The sequence below is a fragment of the Ictidomys tridecemlineatus genome, chromosome 10 (genome assembly GCF_052094955.1).
Source record: "Ictidomys tridecemlineatus isolate mIctTri1 chromosome 10, mIctTri1.hap1, whole genome shotgun sequence".
Taxonomy (NCBI): Eukaryota; Metazoa; Chordata; class Mammalia; order Rodentia; family Sciuridae; genus Ictidomys; species Ictidomys tridecemlineatus.
Genome location: NC_135486.1, coordinates 31814122 through 31839562, shown reverse-complemented (window position 1 = coordinate 31839562; position 25441 = coordinate 31814122). Strand labels below are relative to the sequence as shown.

The following is a 25441-nucleotide window of genomic DNA, read 5'->3' as shown; positions in this document are numbered from 1 at the left end:
CCCGCGTGCTGTTGCAGACGGCTCAGCTCCGCGAGAGCCTGGCAAAGGGGGCGGGTGGTCGGGGGAGGCGTCCTCATCCTAATCTCTCATTAGCAGAGGCACCAGGCATGTTGATGGAACGGAGGTGGCAGGCGGTGTGGACAGAAGCCTGGCCAGATGACCTTGTTGCCGCCTATGTTCTGGGCAGGGAGAGTGGTGGGGGTGGAAAGTTCAAGAACCCTCCTGCTTTTTGGATAGCAAGGTATATTCCCTGCTGAGGACTGCTAGCCACATAACTCCAGGACAGGAACACAGTTCTTTCTTTCTCCTCAGAATCCCCCTCCCCCTTCCCCAGGGTGGACTCCTCTCCTCCTTGAGTTGGCCATTCCAGACATGTGCTTTTTCCTTTTCCCATTTGACAAAATTCGAGTGATCCCTAAGAGCCCGCTTACATGACAGGAGCCTTTCCAGTTTCCTCTAAGCAGAGACAGGGGTCCTCTCCTCCCTCCTGTTTGTGCACAGCATGGCTCCTAACGCTTCAGACTGAAATCCAATTCGTGGAATTTCCCCCTTTACCAAGTTATGAATTCCTCAAGGGCATGGGGTCTGTATTGCTCAGCCTAATGGACCTGAAGCAGGTGTTCAGCAGGCAGGACCGGAAGCAGGAGGGCATATTTGGCAGTTTTCTCCTACAGAAGGTGGTATGAACTGGGATTCTAGTAAGTCACTTTGAAGCCAAGTTCCTTCCAAAGAGGAGTCAGGGGAACCCCCTGCTTGCCTTTCAGGAACTTCTGCATGGCCCACAGACCATTTCAAATGATTTGGCCCTTTATTCTCTGCCCTCAAAATGGCTTTTCCATTGTTCCTGTGCACATTACATTTCCCCAATTCATCCCTAAGCTTGGCCAGGAAAGTTGACTGTTTTGTCTTTCCACCTGTGCCTCAAAACTGAGCCCGGGGAGACCTTGACAATTTAGTGTCTGTGGGTCAAAAAGAACCTGGGGGTTTGGATTCAGATGTGGCCGTTTGATTTCTGGTCTAACATTAGGAATAATTTCTCTTGAGGACTATGAGTTTTGAGGAAATTCTCTGAGAAAAAGCTTTGAGATGACTGTCCCAGAAGATTCTTAAGAATAATATCTTTCCTCCTCCCATCTTCTCAGTAAGTGATGTGGAGGTGGGGGGTGGTGTCAGGGAATAGGGATACAGATGACTTTAAGGTATTATCTTGACCTGTTCACAGTCTCAAGTTCAAGCAAGTTGTTTTTTCAAATTACTTTATTTCCTCTGCTGTAAAGCGTGTGGAAATGTGAAACTTGTTCCACAAAGTTAACATGGTCTTCAAGAGAGAGTAGCTATATGTGCAGAGTACACATACACACCTACGTACACACCTGTTTATGTAGATGCCAACAGCACTGAGGCGATGAACTTGGGTAAAGAGAAGGGGCTTTCTAAACCGAAAGGCAACCTGCCCATTGTGTGTGCTTGGCCGGGGTGGGGGTAACCTATGATGCCAATTGAATGCTACCCCATGTGGTGGACAGCTGCAGAGAGCAACACAGGGAGCAGACGGATTCTAGATGGGGCAATGGAATGACGATGATGGTGTGGCCGCTAAAGGAAAATAGTTCAGGTTTGCAGGACTAGGCTCCCCCTGGGGAGTCACAGGAGCTGTGCTCCCCTGAGGGCCTCACCAAAGGGGCTGAGGTCACAAGGTGTGAACAGGTCCGAAGGGGGCTTATCCAGGCCATAGCACCAGGTTGCTTGCAGCCATAATAATATGTTGACTTTAAGCAGGAGCCTTGGAGAAACCAGCTGCAGCCAGAAGAGGAAGCTGAATGGAGCAGGGAAAAGAGTCGGGGGTGGGATGGGCCTAGAAGGTGCAAAAAAGAAGTGAATGAGAGTATAATAGAAATGCCTTAATGTTAGGGACTTGGCTTAATCCAACTTATTGAAACCTTTGGAGCTTTTCTCATCCTGACTTGAGGGTGGGCACTGTGTTACCTGTTTCCAGAACATCCACCTCTCCATACTCCCCACCAGCATACACACTCAGGACGACAGAGGGTCAGAACCCCTGGAGTAAATTAGGGGGGAAGAGGTAGGTGAGGAAGCCCAGGTGCCACTTGGAGACCTGCTGAGCTGCTCACCTGGGCCAGGTAAGGAGAAAAGAGAATCCTCTGGGAAGGGACAATCATATAGGGAATAAATTACTGCAAAGAAAGGGGTAATAGGTAAGACTTGTCCTGCATTAGGGTGTGCTGGAGAGTGCAGAGATGAAGACTTGGCACATGAGAACTGGGATCTCAAAGGAGCATCTTATCTCCACCTGTGTTTATGGATGTGGGAGCTGAGAGCAAATGGATCTGTCAGGATCAAGGTCAAACTGTATTCTCATCTGGGCTCGCCAAGGTTTCCCATTTATGCTCATTCACTGTTAGTAAAGATGCAAACCTCTACACCTTTGTGCCCTTTGGGCTCTAGAGGAGAGAGGCACCATGCATGTCACCCGTGGCTCTTCCAAGCTGGAATCCTATACCAGCTTCTTAACCTTGGAACATCACCCCACGGAGAGGGTGAGGAGTCTGGAGCCAGCTGTGACCTTCGGCAGCCACCAGGTGTCACTGATGTGTCTGTCTTAGAAATGGGGGCCAAATTCCAATGTGGCAGAGGCTTCTGGGAGATTTCCAGATGCTCCGCCCCTTCTTCCTTGTTCCTCAAGAACCGCCTGCTTTTGGGGTGGAAGTGACTGGGCTGATCACACTAACACAGAACAGATGGCGGGGTGGGGCGGTGTCTCTTGACCTTCCACTGTGAACACTGTGTTCCCCAGGGCCTCAGGACTTGTGTTAAAGTTGGGTGGGGGGGGGGCTGCAGGGCCCATCTATACTGACATGGGCCCAGCCTCAGACCCTGATCCCCAGCCCTCTCCCTCTAGCTGAATCCCAGTTCTTTGAGCCACTGTTTCTCTCTGAGGCCCAGCAGGAGACTGGGTTTGCCTGGAGAAGGAGGAGGGACTTCAGACTATCCCTGTGCAGAGACAGCCAGATGCAGGCCCTTTGGGAACCCTCACCCTCCGGCCCATCTTGGTCATTCCCTCACACTTCCTTCCTGGATAATGTGGATGGCAGAGAGCAGTGCAGTGTCCCTGAACAGGGAGGTGGAACAGCAGTTGTGGAAGGAGGGATCCTTGGTTGAGGAGACCTGGATTTCTCAGCCTCTTTGGGACAGCGTTGCCCAAGATGGAGAAATCTCCAGCAGGACTCTCTGAAGCTCACCTCTGGGCTTCCCCAAATCATCTCTGTGTCTCACTTGGCCAGGACCAAGGTCAGATGTCAATCCATGGCCCAGCCTGAGCCAGGAGTGACGGGTGGAAGAGGGAAGAGGGTATGTGAAGTCCTTAGGCATACATCTGTGTTTCTGGAGCAGAGGGAGACCACAGGAGGCCAGCCGTTTGGGGGTGTGTGTGCAGGGGGTGACTTGGAACTGGGTGGGACCAAATCAAGCCCTGGGAAGTCTTGCTTCAGAGCTGCAGCAGAACATACGGCATCTCCCATCCTCAGAAAGGGGAGAGGTAAGAGGCGGGGCTGGGAGCAAGAGAGGGCGACAGAGAAAAATGATGGGCACAGGCGCCTTCAAGTGCGGTCAGAGGAGGTCCAGCCCAGGGCAAGGTCTAGATGACCACGGACTGCAGGAGGCGGAAGCACATCATGAGGTCCAGTGGGATGGGTGGCTTCAGGAAGTTCCCATCCAGCCGCAGGTAGCGCAGGTGTGGCACGTTCTCTAGGTCTGAGGAGAAGTCGTGGAAGGCCACCAGGTCATGGGGACAGATCTGCGTCCCATTGATTTCTATGGAGAAAGAAGGAGAGACGTCAACAGCAGGGTGCGTGGGAGGCAAAGAGAAGGAAGGACTCTAGAATTCTCTCTGGAACTAGCTGACCTTGGGAATGGGTGACCATAGATGGGTGGCCCTAACCTCCAGGCTGTTTACTCATTTGCAGAATGACTGAAGTTGGAAACGATCAATAATTGTTATTGAAGTCACTCTGGAGAATTGGATGTTAGGATATCGGACCCATTGCATCCTGGGGTGTTAAATTGGAAGGGGTCCTTAGAGACCCCCATGATCAGGTTTATGCTGTAGAAAGTGTGGAGAAGGAACAGAGGGAGGGAAGATTGGAAACCTCGGGGATGTGAGAATTACTCTGGAGAATTATGCCTGTGGGGTGGGTGTGGAGTGTGAGGATGGATGGAAGATGGTTATGTCGACAGAAGTGGGGAAGACAGGAAGAGGAACAGAGAGCTGGGGAGGTGATGAGCCCACTGATTCTCAAGTGTCCATGGCCTGAGATTCCATTTTCTCCTTTGCCTCTTGTGAGACAGATGAGGCATGTCATCTTCTAAATAAGATTCTTTTTTCTCCCTAAGCCTGGCCTTGCTTGTCCTCTGTGGAGACAAAGGAGGGGAGAGAGAGGGAGCAGTCATTGTTGTCTTCTCTTCCTCTCCTGTTTTTCCTCTTTCATGGTTGAGGTAGTGGAAGGACCCTGACCGAGGTGGATTTTCCCATAGGGCTTTATTATTTTGTGCCTTATTATTCTGACACTTGTTCCTCATTGTGTGAAATGTTGAGGGTGGTGCCCGCCCTGGACATCAACGAGGGAATGTTTATGATGTCATTTTGCAAAATGTACAGGTGGCAGCAATATGATAATTGTTGAAAACATAATCGTGCCAGGCATGGTGACACATGCCTGTAATCCCAGTGTCTTGGGAGGGAGGCTGGTGCAGGAGGATTTTGAGTTCAAAGCCAGCCTCAGGAGCAAGGCCCTAAGCAACTCATCAAGACCCTGTCTCTAAATAAAATATAAAAAAGGGCTAGGAATGTGGCTCCATGGTTAAGTGCCTCTGGGTTGAATCCCCAGTACCAAAAAAGAAAGAAAACATAATCATCATGCTGACCCAGGTCCCACTGTGCCCATCCTATTCTATCTGTTAGTGATGTGGAAGTCAGGCTGGGTGGGGGTGAGCGCTTGCAGTGGAGGACATGATTTTTCTGACTTCAACCTCAGCAGTCTAAGATACCCCTCTGCAACATGTTTTTCCACAGTCTGGAACTGTCACCATCTATTTTTTTTTTTTATTGTTTGTCACCATCTATTAATTGAAGTGTCCTTTCTGTCTATATTCTCAACCTATTCATCTTTCTGGGGTTAATGTGTTCCACTTTAATTGCTATCTGCAGGGTAAAATTAGACTGTTTTTCTATTTTCCTGAATTTGTTTCTTGCAAGATAAACAAACAAACACCTTCTTCACTTCTTGTAATTATCCCAGATACATGAACAGGCCTGTTGTGTCCATTTGTTCCAAGATCATAGAAACTTAAATTCTCTCTTTTTGGATTAGAAACCAAAGATCTTCTCATATTGTTCTAGGATTCCCTTTCTTTTTCCTTGATTCTCTTCACCCTTCATTCCTTGTTAGAGTCTGTAAACAAGTCAGGATGGCGCCTGGCATTTTGCCAGGGGGGAGTGGTTTGTGAGGTGGTGCCAGCAAGCCATTAAGTGTGGAGATTTCTTATTGGTTGACTGCTGTATCTAGTTTATGTTAATTAAGATAAGCTGTGTGGAATGTATATATACCCCTCCTGTCCTACAATAAACGGCTCCCACTCCTGCTGTATCAATGTACACAAGTTGCTCATCACCCCCCCCCCCCGGTTATTTTGCTGCAGCCGGACTGTGGCAATTCCTTATATGAAGGGAGCCAGATACTCTTTCATTTCTGAAGCTTCTGCTCAGATCTGACATTCTGATTAAAGCAAAGTTGAGACTCTCCACTTCCTGTTCTAGGCTGCAATAAGCTGAGGACCGTGTAGTATAGCTTAGGCCAACTCTCTCTCCAATGTGCAACTAAACATTGCAACCTTCCAGACAGATTCAGAAAGCACCAGCATTCAGGCATTTTTCCCCCTAGCTGCCACATTTTTACCAGTTGTGTATGCTGAAAAAATAGCTGCCTCTCTGGATACCTTTCACAGACTCTTCAAAACTGAGGCCCAACTTTGAGAAGAAGCTTTCTCCCACTAGTGCTGGTTTCTGCAGCACACAAGCCCAGGACATTTCAGGGTGAGCATTCAATATTTCTATTCTGTTTTTAGGAGAATGTCCAGGAGTATATTCTATGTCTACCCCATTAATAGATCCAGATGCCATAGAAACTGGTACTGATGAGAATAGATGGAGGAAGAAAACCTATTACCCTCCAAACATGGCATTTTGTAACTTCATCCATATTTAACTATTAAGTCCTCCTATCAACCTTGTGCTACAAGGTATTATTTTCATTCTCTTTTTACAGATGAGAAAACTTCCTGGAAGGGTCAACTAACTTTTCAAGGTCACATACATACAGCAAGTGGTAAGGCCAAGATTTGCAGTCCAGAGATCAAGTGGATGCTTTTCCAGTGCTAAGGAGCAAACCCAAAGCCTCCTAATGCTAGGCAAGCGCTCACCACTCAGTCACATCCTTCCCAGAGGATGCTTTTGGTATCCCCCACTCTGAGGCTCCTGAGAAAGGGTGTAGAGCCCCCACCCTCCCTGGCCCTGGCCCCTGCAGCCCTGGCCCCACCCCACTCACTCTCTATGCTGTTGTTGTTGAGGTACAGGTGCTCCAGCTTGTTGTTGATGGCCGGCACATTGCTGATCTTGTTGTGGGACAGGTGCAGCACGAGCAGGTTGGAGATGTTGAAGGAGTTCTTGGGGAGTCCCCTATCCGACAGCCTGTTGTAGTTCAGCCGGATGAAGGCGAGGTTGGGGAAGCCCTTAAAGTATCCATTAGGGATGGTCTCGATCTTGTTGCTGTCCAGGTAGAGCTGGTGAATGGCCGAGGGGACCTTGGGTGGCATCTTTCTCAGGATGTTGTGGGCCAGGTTGAGCTGCATGAGGTTCTTGAGGCCCTGGAAGGTGTCGGGCTTGAAGACGCCGTCGCTCAGCCTGTTGTGCTGCAGATCCAGGAGCAGCAGGTTCTCCAGCTTGCTGAAGACACCCGGGGGGATCCTGGAGATGTGGTTCTGGCTGAGCCTCAGCTGCTCCAGGTTCCGGGGCAGGGCCGAGGGCACCTCTTCCAGCTGGTTCTTCTCCATGTAGAGGAACACCAGGCTGGGCAGTTTCTCCAGCACCCTCTGGTCTACCTTGCGAATCCGGTTGTTGTCCAGGTTGATCCACCTCAGGCCCGTGGCGTTCTTGAAGGACTCCACAGGGAGCTCAGAGATGAAGTTATTCTGGAGATAGAGGTAATGGATGCGGGGTGGGATGACAGGGACCTTGCGCAGGTTGCGGCTGTCACAGTAGAGGGCCGATGGGAAATCAGGGGGGCAGTAGCATTCCCGGGGACAGTCAGGGAAGACAGACGGAGGGCCCGGAGGCAGTGGGGGTGGCAGGTCTGTGGGCTCTGCTGGCTCATGGGGCTGGGGAAAGCTTGGAGTGGGCCTGGGCCGGGGCTGGGGCCTGGGCCTGGGCCGGCTCCCGGGTCTTGGTCGTCTTGTTGACTGGCCTTGGGCCCCTGAGGCCAAGATGAGGAGAAGTGGGAGGAGCCAGCAGAGGGATGGCCTCATGATCCAGGTGATTCACCTGCAGAGGGGAGACACAGGGGTTCATTAGGGGGCTGCAGGGGTAGATGTCTTGACTCTATGGCCAGAGTCAGGCAGGACTGGCTCCTGGGGAGATGGTACAGAGCTCGGGGACTGTAGAGCAGGTGAGGATAAAGAAGGCTCCGGGTTCTGGATTTCCCACACAGTAGCAATGAACCTGCTCTGGGGAGGATGGTCCATCCTGGGAGAAAGCCCACTGAACTGGGTCAGGAGTTGGAGAAAGCCCTTGACCCCTCTGGTCCTGCATCTCTCCATTTGTGGCATGAGAAGATCATTCCTGCCTTTATAAGAGGCATGTTGGGATGTATGAGCCTTGAGTCCTGGGGTGTTACATCTGGAAGAGTCCTTAGAGATCCCATCACAGTGTTTTTCAAACTGTGCCTGCATTTCCACAGGGTCCCTTGGGTTGGGGAACCGAGGAGGTGGCCCTGGGTACTATCAGCCCTCTCTCGTACCAACTTAGATTTTAAAAATCTGTTGTATACATTGAGGTTTAGCCAAAACATTCATTTGATAAAAGAAAAGAAAAAAATTTCATTACCAAAAATGGTTCGACCCCACCAAGAACCCACTGTTTACAGAAAAGTGAGTCTGGAGGGAAAAAGTGGCTTGCTAAGGCCAGGAAGTCATTTCACAGACAACTGAGTACAAAAATCGCAATCTTCCGCCTTCCAGAGCGAGCAGAGCTCATGGGAAGAAGGAAAGTGCTCAGACACCCTGCATCCACCCATGCTCACCCGGACTCTGGCCTCCCCTCTCCTCGCCCACTGCCCTTGGCTCAGAGAATGCTGGTCTTTGCCAGCATAAGCCATGCCAGGAATTTCTCCCCAGATGTGGAGGCTCCTGGGAAAATAAATAGGAAAGGAATAGAAAGATATAGGGGAAAAGCACTTTTTCCTTTGACCTGGTATTTCTGCTCCCCATATCCTTTGGAGTTGGTAATACTGGGGTAAGCTATCAAGAGGAACTTCCTTTTGTCTTCAGAAACTTTGGAATAGGAAGCTGAAGGATCTTTTGGATTTGCCTTTCCAATGGCCTTGATGACACCTCAGATAGGGCCATTTGGTTGGAGTTGAATGAACCTAGGGAAATACCAATCAACCCCGGGGCCCAGAGGAGAGTAGCCGTTCCCATAGGCTTCCTCCCCTGGCCTGGGCTGGGAAGGGTCCAGGGAAAGGGTGCCCTGTACCTTCCCTTTCTAAGACGATCACCTCTACTCTATCCCTGCTGGTCTCCAGCCAAGGTCCCTTTGGATTATTTTGTACCTTTTGCCCAATTGTGGTGGTCCACCCCCTGTCCCAGGCCCTGGGGATGCAGGCTTCTTGGGTTTCATAGCTTTCACTCACACGTGCACACACACTCTAGAGCCCAGCTGCACACTATTGCACACCTACATGCATGGTCCTCTCCCCATTCCACACATAGAAGCAGACTCACACTCGCATGGGCCCTGTGTGCATGCGTGTGTGGGAAGGAAGCGGAGAGGGAGGCTGGCTTCTCCAAGGGGATCTCAGGCCATTTTCCCCTGGGCCTCTCTATCCCCAGGGGCCTTGCAGTGAGGTTCCTGGCCTCACCTGCTGTGGAGGTGCGACAGTCTGGCGACCCACTGAAAGGACTGAAAAGACAAGACGTTCATTGTGGAACCTTAAACCTGAGCCTCATTGCTGGACTCCAGATCACTTATATTTGTTGAATTATGAATTCACACTTTATAAAGCCTATAATTTTCTGGAAAATAGCACACAATCATATTACATATAAATTAAGGGGGCAGTTTAAACACTAATATTCTAAACATAAACATTTTTAAGAGCCCAACTTATGGACCTTGTTTCCCCCCCTCCCCCCTTTGTGAATTTCTTTGTATTTTAATCACCCAGAAGTCTGGAAATACGCCAGAAGTAAATCTCTCCTGCTGTGAGAATACTGGCTCCAAGGCCAAGTCTAGAGGCGGCTGAGGTTCCTTGTTCCCCTTCATTGCCTTTGTCACCAAAGCACATGTGAGGTGCCCTTAAAGGAAGCAATGCTCGCAGAGCTTCCAGAAACTTCCTGCTCTGTTATCTGGGAGTGACTTGGGAGCTGGCCTCTGCGGGGGTGGGTTCTCAGTGTCACAGAGCCTGGATGGCCATTGTCAGGGTGACATGAATGGGAAGGTCAGTCCCAGTTCTGCCCTGCAGGGCCACCACATCCCCATCTCCAGTGCCAGACTCTTGGATAACCATCTTATCCTCCCACTAGTCCCTTTGACCCTTTTGCATTCCAGTCCTCAAGGGCCAGCCAGATTCCTCCCAGAACCTACAAGAGCCTCCCTAGGAAATGCACCCTGGGGCGTGGGGCATGGGGCAAGTTTCCACAGAAGCTTGGAGCCCCAGGCTGAATCAGAGCCACTCCACGGCCTGAGCACACAAGGAAGTAGTGCTAGTTTCTAAGGCCTTTTTCAGGGGCCTGCTCCACCCTGCAGAGCTTGGCTGGCAGCACAGCAGATCTCTGGCCCAAGCTCAGTGATATCCTAAGTCTCTAAAACCAGATCCAAGATCCTGGATGTTCCCAGACTTCAAGGAGAGTCACAGAACTTTCCACAGAGCCCCAAACCTACCCCTCTCTACTCCTGCCTTCTCTCCAATAAGCTCCCTCAGGGTGGAGTGTGCATGTGTGTTTAAAACTTCTTATGCTTTTGCAAGCACACCTCCCCACCCCACCCCCCCTTTCTGCTCGTCAATGACCGCTTGTTAGACACCTACAACGACGTGATTCATGCAGCCCGGTCTCCAGCACCGGCTCTCACAAAGGTGCTGCTTCATGGAGGGGAACAGCAGTTGCTTTGGACAACCCTAAATTCACTCTCTACATTTAGGCACATTTCCTAAGAGAGTTTAAAATTCAAATGTCAGTTCCAACTATATAAATCTGAACTTGAACCCTAGCTCTGACTCTCTTCCCCGGGCACCAGCCAGCTCATCTGGGTGAGGATTTAAATGAGATCATGCATTCAAAGGCACGAAATCGAGGTCAAAATCTCTACAAGTGGCAGGACTTATTGATTCATCTATTTATTTATCTACAAAAGAGTGGGTTCTCTAGGGAGTTCATTGATCTTTAAAGTGAGCTATTCCTCTTTCCTATCTGTCACATGTATTTAAGGTTAGAATCCGGAACTGGTACAGTGTTTCAGCTTTGAACAAGGCTGGGCTGAGGCCCAGAGGGTTTGTCAAGTCCTTAGGAGCTGGTTAAGGATAGTTGGCTTTGTGTGGAGAGATCAGGGTCGTCTGCCAGGGCTGGGCAGGGTTAGCATCAGTTTTATTCCATACTATGAACCGACATTCTTACAACAAATTATCTGCCTAGGTAGTCAGTGTCCTCGTGGCTCAGCACAGACAGATTACCCTGTCCCCAAGCCAGGCCTATGGACACTCCCTAGACCCCATTTTTGGTGCTGGGGTTTGAACCCAGTGCTTCACCCACCCTAAGCATGCACTCTACCACTGAGCTACACACTCAGTCCCATCTCTTCTTCCTCTTCTTTCTCTTTTAAACCCAGACTTTTGGAAGCCATTCTGTTCTCTACATCTCTTCCTGCAGCCCAGAGGGCAATTGGAAGCAGGGACAATCAGGCATCTCTGCCCGCTCATTCGCTCATCCGTAGAGGAATGAGACAGGTGCACCCAGTCAGCCTGGAACTCTTTCCAATCCCCATTAGGACTGGTGTGGTCCTGTTCTGAGCCTCAATTGCCTCATCTGTAAAATGGGGATAACAAAACCTTCTCTCTGTCTACATTCCTCATGCATTTGTCAGAAGGGAATGTGATAAGCAACTTTTAAATGTGCTACCGATCAAAGAGTGCTAAAAATAAATATAATACTATTATGGAGAGACCATCTGTCTCCCCAGTGTCTACCACAAGGCAGAGTGTAAACAGAATGAAGTTTTATGGCCTCCGGCAACGAGTCCAGAAGAGCAAATTTTCCCTTCTGGGAAACCAGAGTGGAAGAAACCAGAGTGAGAAAAGTGAGAAGACTCTTCTCCTCTGACAGCCTGCTGCCCACCATGGCCTCCTCTATGCTCCCTCCCTGGGTTTCTTTTTCTTGGTGTAGTACTGAGGATCAAGTACTGAGGATCCACTAACCCGTATATGCTGGGCAAGCACTCTACCTCTGAGCTATGGCCCCAGTCCTTTGATGTTGAAACAGTGTCTCACCAAGTTGCCCAGCCTGGCTTCAGATTTATAATCCTGCCTCAGCCTGGTGAGTAGCTAGGATTCCAGGTGTGCATCACCAGGCCTGGCTCCACCCCAGCATCTCCAGCATCTCCAGCTGCTTCAGAAGGACAAGAAGAATCTGTTTGCCAGGAATGGTGGCACACGCCTGTAATGCCGGCAGCTCAGGAGGCTGAGGCAGGAGGATTGCGAGTTCAAAGCCAGCCTCAGCAAAGGTGAGGAGCTAAGCAACTCAGTGAGACCTTGTCTAGGAATAAAATATAAAATAAGGCTGGGGAGGTGGCTCAGTGGTCGAGTGCCCTGAGTTCAACCCCCAGTATCAACAAAGAAGAAGAAGAAGAAGAAGAAGAAGAAGAGGAGGAGGAGGAGGAGGAGGAGGAGGAGGAGGAGGAGGAGGAGGAGGAGGAGGAGGAGGAGGAGGAGGAGGAGGAATCATCTGTCTGATGGCTCCAGTAATTATAGATTTGGATCTCAACCAGATCTGCAGGTGTTAACCCTGGGCATACTAATACCTTTCTTCCCCCCCCCCCAAGTGCTGGTGATCAAATCCAGGACCTCGTACATGCTAGGTAGGCACTTTACCCCTAGCCAACCACTTTTTGGATTATTTTGAAAGTTAAGTGAGTTAATGTGGCAAAGTAAGTGCTCAGTGAATGCCAAGGGATTATTGATAATATTTCAAGGTAAAGGGCCTTTCTCCTTCAGCCTCGTTCAAGGGCAGCCCCACTCACTGCTCAAAAGCAGGGGTCTTTCTTGCAGTGTAGATATTGCTTCTTCCATGCAGAGCAACTTCTTTGTGACTCTGAAGACTCCACTTAGGACTCGGAATCCATGAGTTTGGAGAGACCCTAAAAGCCCCCTGGCCACCTGGGAAAAGCTAACTCTGTCCCTCTGGTTCACTAACCTTGCCCCACACTTTCTGCAGCTGGTAAGAGGGTAGCAAAGGTGGAGTCTCCTTCCTCTGCTGCCTGGGGGGCAGTCTTTCATACCTGGTTTTTTTGTTTTACCCCTCTGGCTTTGAGATGCTTCTCTCTTGTGTTCAATAAGCAGGGCTACCCTCCAGGGAAATGGAGAGGGAGCAAAGAACTTCACAGTAGGCCCGACCTCTGAGACAGCCCATCAGAACCGAAAGCTGTCATGAAGGGGAGAGGGAGTCTAGAAGGGTTGGCGCTCAGTCAGCATCATGTTGGGCAGATAAGAAGAAACAGGAGCTCTTTGAAGCTGTACTGAGGGAACTATGTTTCTGGAATGATCCTTTGTGATAGGGATGCTTGGGCTTGCAAGCAGGATGGAGAGGGCCACTCACCTGGGACAGTCCTATTCCCTCCAGTGCTCATTCTGACTCTCCAGATAAGGGAGGGCCTGTTGGGACACTTGGAGCTCCTTCTCCAGGCAACCACAGAGCCTTCGGCTCAGAGAACACTGGGGAAGTCCTGGGTCTATACATGGCAGAAGGTCTCCCTCAGGCCCCAACTCAGTTTATCAAGCCCTGGCCAACCATTGGGACCCTGGATATATTTTTAAAAGCATGGATTCCTGGTTTGCATTCAGCCTGCCTGGAATGAGGGTCCACACTGTTTTTTTTTTTAATATTTATTTTTTAGTTTTCGACGGACACAACATCTTTGTTTGTATGTGGTGCTGAGGATCGAACCCGGGCCGCACGCATGCCAGGCGAGCGCGCTACCGCTTGAGCCACATCCCCAGCCCCACACACACTGTGTTTTTAGCAAGCTCTCCTCACAGCCACTGTCCCCACCATCCCTGGTGTCTGGAGATGAGCTGTGCCTGGGCATCCTGCCAGCACATACCCTGCCTGCCACGGGACCTCCACTCCCCATCTTGTCAGTGAGTTTAGGGGATGGGGAGGGGTCCCCAGTTTTCCCTCCCTGACGGCTTAAGGAATAACTGTCTTCTTTTCCCTCTATCACAAGATCCCCTTTCTAACCTCAAGGGTTGTGTTAATTTTGGAATGGCTTTAAGGAGAGATTTTTTTTCTTTCTTTCTTTCTTTCTTTCTTTCTTTTTTTTTTTTTTTGCCTACAAAGGAAAAAAAAAAGAATAATAACAAAAAAAACAACTGCCCTAGATTTGGGAATCAGGACCTCTAAGACTTGCAGTCTGGATGTGGTGGTAGCACATGCCTGTAATCCCAGTGCCTCAGGAGGCTGAGGCAGGAGGATTACGAGTTCAAAACCAGCCTCAGCAACTTAGCAAGGCCCTGAGAACTAAATTAAAAAGTAAGTTACTCAGCAACTTAGCAAGGCCCTGTGTCTAAATTAAAAAATAATTAAACGAGCCAGGGATGTGGCTCAGTGGTTAAGTGCCCCTGGCTTCAGTCCCTGGTACCAAAAAAAAAAAAAAAGACTTGCAGACAGGGTTGCTTTCTTTTCTTTCTTTCTTTCCAAAAGCCAAGTGGTTTGGACCAGGAAGACAGAAATTCGGACTGCTGAGCAGATCTGCTTGGAAGGCTACATCTTTCTCCCTCCTACCCAATTAAGCTCAAAAGAACGGAGAGAGTCTTCCAGCTCCTGTCTCACTCGTCCCCTCCCTGCCCGGCCTAGACTCAGGACACATGATTTTCTTTTGGCTCTGCCATCTCGGTGGGAAGACACACTTTCTCTTTGCTCTTACAGCTGGAGAGGTGTGTGAGAGGGTGAGAGACAAGATGCAGAGAGAGTGTGTGTGTCTTTGACAAAGTGTGACGATACATGAAAGGTGCAGAGAGATGGGCTTAGTGTCCAGTTTCTATGGCAACACCTGCTCTGTTGAAATTCTGTGTGCGACATAGCTCTCTGGGCTACAGCAAACATCTGTAGCAAGAAAGTTTCACTTTAGCAGCAGCAAATATGGGGGTACAGGAGGATGGAGAGGAGAAGAGGAAGAGGGTGGGGAGGAAAGGAGGAAGACTGCATTTGAGCTCTTTGGGGAGGAGAGAGGGTGGGGGAAGGAATCGGGACACACTGGGAAGACAGAGGCTTGATCAGTAAGCTGGATGAGACAGGGCAGGGGGCAACTGGCTGGAAGAAGGAGACTTCAGATCTCCTGGGCCTCTCCCAGCCTGGGCTTACCTGCACACACCTGCTGTCCTCAGCTCTGGGTCGGGCAGTCCTCCTCTTCCTCCCCACCCTTCGGTGGAGCTGTGGCAGCAGAGAGCCAGCTAGAAGTTCTGATCTCCCCGTGGTGGTGCCTGCTGACTTTTCTTCCACCAAATCCTACTAGGGTGGGGAGGTTAGGTTAGGGGGAGGGAGGGGCAGATTGCAGGGAGGGAGAGGAGGGAGGGAGGAGAGGAGAGAGGGAGGGAGCTTGGGAAAGGAGGAATGACAACAATAAAGTCTTTATTTGGCAGCCAAAACTCCAAAGACTTCATCCACACACCATGCCCACTAACGGACTCGCTTTTAATAATGTTTCCTTCTGCTGCTGCTGCTGTTGGAGAGGCCTGTTTGGCCCCTGTTTGGAAAACAAGCTAAATTAACAAGGGAACAGGCATGGGAAGCAGCCTCTGTAGGCCAGGCCGGTCCAGCGGTCCAGCACGGGCCTGTTGAATTCCTCCTTACAAGTGCCTTGCTTTGATGCTGGTCTCTCCCTGGTGTTAGATTCCCAGCCCAGTGAGGGGGCTGGGATGCTTCTTCTGAGCAGGGACTGTCCTTCCCCAAAGCATCTTCTCCAGGAGATTGTTAACAAAGCGGAGTCTTACCGTGCAGTGAGCTGGCACAGGAGATCACTTTGGTTTGGCTGGCCTAAGGACCAGAGAGGCAAAAGTCGGGCCTGAGTCACACACAGCAAAGTTAAAACTAAATTCAGATCTGATGGAAGACCTAAGGTCACTGTTCCTAGTTCATGTGGACAATGCTGGAATCTTCTTTCAGTGTCTCTGTCACATTTAGGTAAGATCTGGGTGCTGTGTGGTCATCCCATAAAGTGACTAGGAAATCCAAATTTCCCCAGGGACTGTCAATATCCCAGAAGATCCATTCAAGTATCGCCAATGCCTTTGACAACACTGTTCAGCTAAAACTCTCAGCACACTTGCAGTCAAAGTAGTCACCCCGGGAATCTTCCTGCCATCTCCATTGACTATTTAGAACCCCAGTGAAATTTACTTTTGTCTCCATGGGCCCCTGGAAAGCTGCAGAGTCCAATGACAGGGGACCCCCCCCCCTGCCCACCCATCCCTCAAAAAGAGCATAAAAGTTAAAGTCAAAGCCAAGCACAATGACACATACCTGCACTCCTAGCTACTCTGAAGAGTGGGGCAAGAGGATCACTTGAACCCAGGAGTTTGAGACCAGCCTAGGCAACATAGTGAGTCTCAGGGAAAAAAAAATAATATAATAAATAAATTTGGGTTGGCCCTGGGCTCTGCTACTCACAAGCTATGATCTTGGGCAAGTTGCCTAATCACGAGGAGCCTCCGTTTCCTCCTGTATAAATGGGGATGCCTCTACCTCTGAGGGTTGGGAAGATCAAATGACACCATAAATGTGGAGCATTTTGTAAACCAGGACATTTGTAAACATTTGTCAAAGACATCGGGGTTTAGAAAGTGAATGGCAGTCGGCCTGAGAAGAGAAGCAGGAAAATTCCAACCTACACCTTCTCTCCCTACCCGCTTCCTCCCCAGATCCTGTGCCTTCCAGATCCTGCTGGTGAGGCCCCCGCGGGAGCTCGGCTGGTGCCTCTCCAGATTCCCATCAGCACTGGGCCACTTGTGCCCTTCATGTTTCCCCCAGATGGGGCACAGCCTGCTCTGCAGACTGAGAGCGTCAGACCCCAGCTCACAGAGACCTAGATGAGCAGAGTATGGTGAGGTGCAGAGAGGAAACTGGGTGCCAGGGGGAAGGACAGCTACGAGGAGTGTGGGCAGAGGCAGGTGTTGTCACTGCATCCACCCAGTCCCCAGAGCCTGTGCTCCTGGGCAGGTGACCCACTTCCCAGCCCTTCCCAAGCAGGAGCGTCTCCTTCCCACTCTCTCATCTCCCTGTCTGGGCTATGCAGACAGAATTGGCCCAAAGGCGAGGGACAGCCAGTGGGGCACTCGGGAAGGCCTAGAGTACAGTTCTGATTGGTGACCTGTGGATCTGATGTGACTCAAGGACCTAATAGAATTTTGATAACACATTGATTAAAATTCATATTATGGAAAATTTAAAACATACATACACCTACATGGAAGAATATTAATTAATGACCTCATTACCTATACCCAGTTTCAACAACTGCCAACTCACACTCATTCTTATTTCTTCTATCCCCCGCCCCCCACATACACCCACAGACTATTGGTACACATTGAACCATTAATTTTTTTTTTTTTGGTACCAGGAATTGAATTCAGGGTGCTCAATCACGAAGCCACATCCCCAGTCTTTTTTTATATTTTACTTTGACACAGGGTCTTGCAGTGTGCTCAGGGCCTCGCTAAGTTGCTGAGGGTAGTTTGGAACTCACTGTCCTCCCGTCTCAGCTTCCTGAGCAGCCGGGATTGCAGGCGTGTGCCGCTAGGCCCAGCTGAAACATTGATTTTTTTTTTTTTTTAATTGGGTTTGAATGTCTTTAGACAGGGCAAGCGCTTCTCTGTCCCACACACTGACCCTCTCCGCTCTCTTATCCTGGAGTCCAGGGCCACTCCATGACTTAACTTCCTATCCTTGAAGACATCTGAGTTCACAGCCCCTGCAAGAAGCAACTGCTGAGAAATGGGAGTTGGGACGAATCAGGGAACACTGGAAGGGAGGGAGTATCAGGTCATCTTAACCAACCTGCCTCCATCCCTTCAATAGAGGGGCCAGGTTCTTGAGAGCGGCACAGTATCTTACATGTTGGGAGACCTCAGAGGTGCTCCTCTCCCTCTCTGACTTCAATTCATCATTCGCAAAACACAAGGTTGTCCTAAGTGACCTCAGGTTCTCCTCTAACAGTATTGTGAAGAGTCTGAGGTTTGGAGTCAGGACTCCTGGGTTAAAATGTCAGCCGTGCTGCTTTCTAGCTACCTGGCAATTGGGTCATACAACATGTCTGAGCCGCATGTTCCTCGACTGTACTTGGAAGGCAGTCACCCTGCCCAGTCTCCCTCCCAGCCTCTCCCAGGGTAAGGTGAGGATCACTGGAAGCCAGGTGGTTCCTCCCCCAAAAGCCTCCCCTACTCTCCTGGAGTCTGGGCAACACACAGAGGTGTGGCTTCACCTTGGGAAGGTTTTGTTTAGTTTTTGCCGTCTAGGGGATGGAACCCAGGGCCTCCCGCCTGCTCGTCAAGTGCTCTACCACTGAGTTACACTCCCAGTACTTTTATTTTGAGACGGGGTCTCTCTAAGTTGCCCAGGTTGGCCTCCAACTTGCCATCCTCCTACCTCAGCTTCCCAAGTGGCTGGATTATTGACAGGTGCCACACCACAGCACCTGGCTCCAGGGAGGTATTTCTTTCTTCCTTGTGAGGTCAGAGGACACCCAGGGACATAGCTGTGGATGCTGGGCAAACAGTGGGAAGTGTAGGTATCTAGGTCGCTGCAGCATCGACCTAGGAGAGGGCTGGGACAGCAGATTTAGGGACAGAATGCAGGGCCAGAAAATGCAAAAGATCAGGCAGGAGAGGGATGTCCACTGTGGTGGATCTGAGCTGCATTTCCAGTCTGGACTGAAAGCCATCTAGGGGCTCGCGGCTTTTTGACCCTCCTGATTAGCGCTGCTTTGGTCCTCAGCAGTGAGTGCTTGCGACCAGAGAAGGGGCAGATTGTGTGGTACCCTTTGCCTACACACACAGAAAGGAGCTGCTTCAGGCTCTGACCTCCTCAGTGCCAGGAAAGGCAGTGTGGGCCTGAGGAGTCTGGGCCCAGTGGTCATCAGGCCCCACAGAGGCTGGCCCTGGACAGACCCTCATCCTCACCAGCTGAGGCTCCCAGCTGTGGGGGGCCTGTGGTTGTCCTTCCCGCTCTCCAGCCTGGGGGGCCTGGGTTGCCTGGGGTGAGTGGGCTCCTGGTGGCCCGAGATGGTGTCCTGTTCACTGTGGCAGAACCACAGCACCCACCAAGGGCTTGGCACACCCTGGCACTCAGTAGGGGTCTGTTTCATTGAACTGAAAAGGGTTGAACAAGGAGATTCTCTGTTACTTTCTTTAAAAAAAAAAAACTTATTATTTTTTGAATAGGTAGGTAGTGATTTTCTTGATTCAAAATTCCGAAGGTTTGGGTAGAAGTTTACACACAGACAAATCTTCTCTGGCCTGTAGCCTCATGACCTGATTTCCTCCAGGAGGTTATTAGGGAACCAATGTCTTGTATCCTGGCAGATGTGTCTAAAGCAGATAGAAGCAACAAATAAGTAACCAGGTACTTTATTTTTATCTTGTGTATTTTAAAGATCTCCCTACATTGGGTCAGAGGTTCTTTCTCTCTCTCTCTCTCTCTGTTCCCTGCCCTTGCTCCTCCCCCACTCCCCATATATATGATCATTCCCTCTTGATGGACATTTAGGTTCCTGATTTTTAAGGTCGACAGTGCTGAACTTGGAGTCTCCCAAACCTAGTTCAGGTCCCGGCTGTGCCTCCTTTCACTAACTAGGTGACCTTGGGTCATTTGCATTTGCCAGGTATTCATTATGGTGCATCGACTCAGCAGTAAAAGAAGTACATTTAGTTTTCTCCTCTAATTTCTGGATCTGAGTGCTCCTTTCATGAGAAAGTGGAAAACTCCATCTCAGTTTTTCTCCGTCCCCTTCACCCCTCCCCTGGGCCTGCAGCAGCTTGAGGCAGGTTTATCGGGTGCCAGGGCCTGGTGCAGTGTGGCGGGATCTCTGGGAAGGGCATGCATGTGGCCCTGGGCTAACAGTACTGCTGGACACACCCTTGATCCTGTGAGGCTTCTGGCTGGCACTTTCTCACTGCATGTAGGGGACACAAGCCTCCTGCAGGGCTGTCATTTCTCTCTGGGGGCAGGTTGGCTGCCAGGCACCTGCCAGGAGGCAGGCCACTGGTCCCATCCCTGAGGTCCCACAGAAGCCCCTCGTTCTCTCCCATCCTCCACTTCTTCTGGCCGGAGGAAGAAGTTTCCTTGTCCCCCTTACCTCCGGCCAAGACACTGTGTCAATGCTGAGAAACCCCCAGCGCTTAGGCTTATGGAAAATGAGGTCAAAGTCGTTTGTAGGCTGCTTCCTTTTCCTGCCTCACACAGACCTGGGGGAGGGGAGGGCGAGGGCGAAGTCAGGGAAGGAAGAAGTGAGGCTTATTTGTCCACCACGCCATGAGCACAGTTGTACTGTCCCTTTCTGCTCATTGTCCATGATCCTGTCTAGGGCTCCTTACCTTGTGGGCAGGCTGAACAGTCCTACAGAGAGAGGCTGGGCTGGTCACCTGGTGAAAATGACCACGCCATTCCAAAACCTTATCGCCAAGTGCACAGGCAATAAGAGCCCTGCCTCTGCCACCAGGCCCTGTGTCTGAACAACAGTCTGGAGCACGCCCAGTAAGCATTGCTCCTGTGGTCCCCGAGGCCTTGAGAAGCCAGGCTCATTGTGAGCAATGTTGGCACTTTACCTTCCCAAGTCAGGTTCTTCTTCTAGGTTCTGGGATGTTTCAGTCACATCATTTTCAAACTCTAGTCTAGCTTAATTTTCTTTTCTTTTTTTTTTTTTTTTGTGGTATCGGGGCACACTTTACCTCTGCGCTACCTCCTCAGCCCTTTTGAAATTTTTATTTGGAGACAGAGTTTTGCTAAATTGCCCAGGCTGGTCTAGAACCTCAGCCTCCTAAGTTGCTGGGGTTATGGGCATGCAACACTGCACTGTAACTTAATTTTATGTTGTAAAAAAAAAATCATAAGTTGCAGAAAGGTCATAAGCACCTAGATTAAATATCCAGGTTCCAGGTGTCATTCTAAATAAGCCCCCACTGCCACAGTGACCAGTTATGGACACGTGTGGTCATTCTTCTGTCACATGGTCAAGTAGGGCAGGAGCAAAGCAGCCCTGCCACAGTGGCTCGGGGGTCTCTACATCCACAGGTCCCCTGAGCAGCATCTTTAAATCACAGTAATGATATTGGCAAAGCCTCCTGAAAGTCCCCGTATATCCAGCACCTTCTCAGCCCTCTGCACAAGCCAGCTCTGGTCCTCACACCTCTCTGTGAGCAGGGACTGCTGTGGTACTCACAGTGCAGGTGAGAGACAGTGGCACAGACGGCTCAGGTCCACAGGTTCAAGGTCACACATCTAGTACAAGATCTGAACCTGGGCCACCCACACCCATGCTCTTGTTTGTGTGTATCCATGCTTCTGTGATGGCTGAAACACAAATTCTTTAAATAATTTCTTGTTAATATTTATTTTTTAGTTTTAGGTGGACACAATAACTTTATATTTATTTTAACGTGGTGCTGAGGATCAAACCCAGGGCCTCATGCATGGCTATGTGAGCGCTCTACCACTGAGCCACAACCCCAGCCCCTACATAAATTCTGAATACCTAAATTTACATCTATCATTAGGTATTTTCTATTCTTGCAAGTCCAGCTATTGGCACAAACTTTTTTTGTGGGGGGAAGGCGGGGGGTACCAGGGATTGAACTCAGGGACACTTGACCACCGAGCCCCATCCCCAGCCCTATTTTGTATTTTATTTAGAGACAGGGTCTCACTGAGTTGCTTAGGGCCTCACTTTTACTGAGGCTGGCTTTGAAGTCATGATCCTCCTGCCTCAGCCTCCCCACCTGCTGGGATTGCAGACGTGTGCTACCATGCCCGCAAACTTTTTTATTTTTATTTATTTATATTTTTAAATGATTCTTTAAAATTTTTTATTTGTTCTTTTTAGTTATACAGGACATTGGAGTGTGGTTTGACATATCACACATACGTGAAAACTTTTTTATTTTTAATATTGAAAAGAAACCTTCACACTGGAAACTGGGGGTCCCCTTAACTCTTCTTCGTCATGGTCAGCCTGCCTCATTTACTCCCCAAGTCCCCTCAGGTCTACTTCCTCCATGGCTTTCCAAGCTGCTCCTTTCTCTCCTATAGGGCACTATTTCCCTCCAATCCTGTAGCATCCTGACAGGCCTCCCTGCCTCTCATCTCCCCGACTGCCCCCGCCACCCCACTTCCTAAAGACAAATCTGACCAGGTTCTATTTCTGTGGCTTTCTGATTCAGGGACTTGAGTTTGGGGCCCTAGTATATTCTGGATTCAACTGAAGGCTCTTAAAAGTGCCAGAGGCCCCACTCCTGTCCATGCAGATTCAAGCACACCTGTGTTTCCACCCCCCATCACTGCTACAGATGGGACCCCAGGCCTTGTGCATGGTGGGCAAATACCCTACACCCCACATCTGGGTTTTTAAAGGCTGGTCATTGTGAGTGGTCCTGATCTACCCCTGGGTGAGGATTACGGGCCTACAGAGAGCAGTCCAAACTCCGCCTCTGACCCCTTCCCAGGCCCATTTCTCAAACTCTAGACTCCAACACGTGACTGTCTCACAGTGACCAGAGCCCTCCAAGCCATTTCCCCTCTCCATATCTTTGCTCACTGTCTAGAAAACCCTTCTTGGCCTGCATTATATCTTCTAGAATGTTCTTCCTGAGGGCACTGTATTCTCCAAGCCCTGGGTAGTTAATGACCCTTTGGTCCAGGTGCTCCAGTGGTCTCTTAGAGGATGGCCGACCCTGGGCCTGTACTGCTTGCTGGCCCTCCCCTGTTCTCTGCCCCCTCTATCAGCTCTCGCAGGCCTATGCCACACTTGGATTCCACTGGGGGAGGCAGGACCACCCCAGTCTGACACACAGTGGGTATTGAGAAGCCTGTGCTCTGCTCAGCAGCAACCTGGCAGCAAGCCTACAAACTCTGGAAGTTTCTGCTGTGGTGTGTTTGTCTGAGTCATTGCAAAATTCTCCTTTTTTTTTTTTTTTCCTGCAGTCTTCTCATTTTCTAATCTATTTTCCATGACCCAGCAAGAGTATTATTTCAAAACACAAACCTGATCATGTAATCCCTGTGCTTAAAATTCTGCAATACCTCTCAGTTGTTTATGGGATGAAATTCAAATGTCTCCCCGACACAAGTATGTCCCAACGTTCCTGTCATTCTCTCTTCCTTCCACAGTTCCAGTGGGACTGAGAACTAGAATCAAGGGATCACGATTCCCTGGGTTTTCATGTCTTAAGGTCTTGACCCAATCCGGATTCCATGTTCTTCTTCCTTTTATTCTCCATTTGGGGAACTCCCATCCACCCTGAAAAACCCAATTCAAATGTTACCTCCTGTGAAAAGCTGTCCCTGGTTCCCACATGCAGTGAGCTTGCCCTCACCCATGCCCCTCTGGCCACAGCTCCATTACTGCACTTAACAATGCCGATATGGTTTGTTTCCATGTCTGTCTCCTCTGCATGGTCAGAGGGTCCCCACGGCACAAATCCAGCTCCCAGCAAATAGATTCTAATGGTCAGAAGAGCTAACACTTGCCGAGCTCTCCCTACATGCCAGACATGACCTTTATGGTACAGTAGCTTGTCTAATCCTCTGACAACCCGGGAGCAGGCACTATTATCATGATCCCCATTTTGCAGATGAGGAAACCAAAACACAGGGTATTATACATCAGTAAGTGTTGAGGTATACAGAAAGCATCAAAGCTAGGATTCAAACCCAGCAGCCTCACTCCAGAATCCATGCTGTCTATGTTCTACTAATAAACTTGCAGAATGAATGGGAACCTGCAGGCTCTGGGCTAGTGCATGCGTGTGTGTGTGTGTGTGTGTGTGTGTGTGTGTGTGTGTGTGTGTGTGTTTAATAAAACAAGCTGTGACTGCATCTCTGCCCACGCTATCCCTGGTGTCAAGCTGGGTTGAAAACCTGCTCTCCTGAGGCCTGGTCTGTGGCTTTTTCTGAAATAACAGAACTGTCATCTTGTCTGGCAGGTGTCACCCGCCCTCGCCCACTCCTCTCAATACTCCCACAAGCCTCAGCCTCCTTCCTTTGTATTTCTCCTTTCTCTGGCTTGGCTTGCCCAGTCTGGAAAAATGACTGGTTGGCCTGCAGCTCGGGGAGCTGTGCCTGGGCTCCCTCTTGGCCTCTGTGGGCCCCTCCTCCTGACCCCCTATGTGCAGCCCTGGCCTTGTTCAGGGCCAAATCACAGGCCACAGGGGCTCAGCCACGTGGCTGCCCACCCTGGCTTCCTTCTGAATCTGTGAGTCTCCCGACCTGCTCGGCCCAAAGGCCTCAGCCAGAGGCAAAGGCAGGAACCAAGAACATGTTTGAGATGAGGCTGTTTGCTCCCTCCAGGCTCTGAATCGCTACTGCAGGATGTCACCAGCAACATGACACTGGAAAAGGCATGAACTCCCATCCATGGCCTAGGGCTCTGTCACTTCCTGGCGCTGGTGACAGGGGACACCAAGCAGAGGCAAAGGGAGAAGCCACAGCCACTGTGTCGCTGACATGCCTGTCCCCTGCTTAGGCTTGGGTCTCGGGAGAGTGGAGGCCCCACTCGAACCTGGAACTTGTCAGAGCACACCTACTCCAGCAGATCCCTCTGTCCCCACACTCGTCCCTTGCTTGGGGTTGTGCCTGGACTCCTAGGTCCACTCCTCACATGATGTGGCTCTGCCTTTCGATGGGTGGCTCCTGGATGCTCCGATGTGGCTGATCTATGTTCCCTACAGACGGGGCTTTTCCTAAGAGCAGCGAGAAAAAGGCTTCTCCCAGCCGAGGGGGCAGGAGAGGAGCAATGCCTGCCTTCATCTTCCTCCTCACTCAGTGCCCAGGGAGGACAGAAGGGGCCTTGAGGGCCACTAGAAGTGCCCCATGGCACTAGTGGGGTGGCTTCCCGCCTCTTCTCCAAGAGCCGACCCACCAGCTACAAGATAGATGCAGGCACTTACGGGGCAATTAAAGGGCCCAGGCCTGTGACATCTGGCTCTGGGGGTACCTGGTAAAGGATAAATGCTGTTAATGGCCGTGGCTCATGAAATAGTGTCGTGGAGGGATCCAGAGCATTGTTATGAGGTGTCCTTGCCAGGAGACACTGTGTTTCCTTTGTAGTGTTTACACTGGCCTTGGCGTTTGAAGACAGAGAATTTAGCCAGGACAGCTCTGGCCTGTGGGCTGGGGAAGTAATTTGCCGGGCACACATGCTGCCCCTTGGAGCCGGTCACCTCTCTGCAGTGATCTAATGCGGCGGCCACCCCAGCCTGGTCTCAGAAGACTGTTCTGGGCACCCTCTTTTCAGGGCTACTCTGAGGTGGGACTGGGGACTGTATGAGGCTGTGCAGCAAGACCAGACCCTCCACACCATGGCATCCCCATGTGCTGCCCCCATGTGGTCCCTGGAAGCTGCCCCTGGCTCATATCAGGGCCACAGGCCTGGCTGTCCCATCTCACGAGGCCGTTCAGGGCCTTCGGGTTGGAAAGAGTGATGTGAGCACCAGAGCGTCCCATCTTGGCCCACCCCAGGTGTGGGGAATTTTCAGGCCTCACTGAGCCAAGCCACAGAATGAAGGCAAAAAGGCAAAACATGTTTTGGAAGGTGGCTGGCAGCCTGGACTGTCTGCTCCACGGGCCAGGGCGCAATGAAAGGCTGTGGAGCTAGCAGAGTGGTGTGGGGCATGGGGCG

The 25441-nt window shown here is 50.5% G+C and overlaps 1 protein-coding gene across 2 annotated transcripts; it reads right to left on the bottom strand.

Annotated features, from left to right (window-relative positions):
• Window positions 1-1239: 1239 nt before the first annotated feature.
• On the bottom strand, window positions 1240-15082 carry Prelp (prolargin). 2 transcript variants are annotated; one of them, XM_021729850.3, is made up of 3 exons: window positions 14927-15082; window positions 6621-7612; window positions 1240-3831 (listed from the first exon to the last, which is right to left on the bottom strand). In XM_021729850.3, the coding sequence occupies exons 2-3, from the start codon at window positions 7594-7596 to the stop codon at window positions 3656-3658; spliced, it is 1152 nt and encodes a 383-aa protein (XP_021585525.1). In that variant the 5' UTR covers window positions 7597-7612; window positions 14927-15082; the 3' UTR covers window positions 1240-3655. The 2 variants fall into 2 exon arrangements, with proteins under 2 accessions (XP_021585525.1, XP_005330375.1); XM_005330318.4 differs by having other exon boundaries at window positions 14917-15081.
• Between the last annotated feature and the right edge of the window lie 10359 nt (window positions 15083-25441).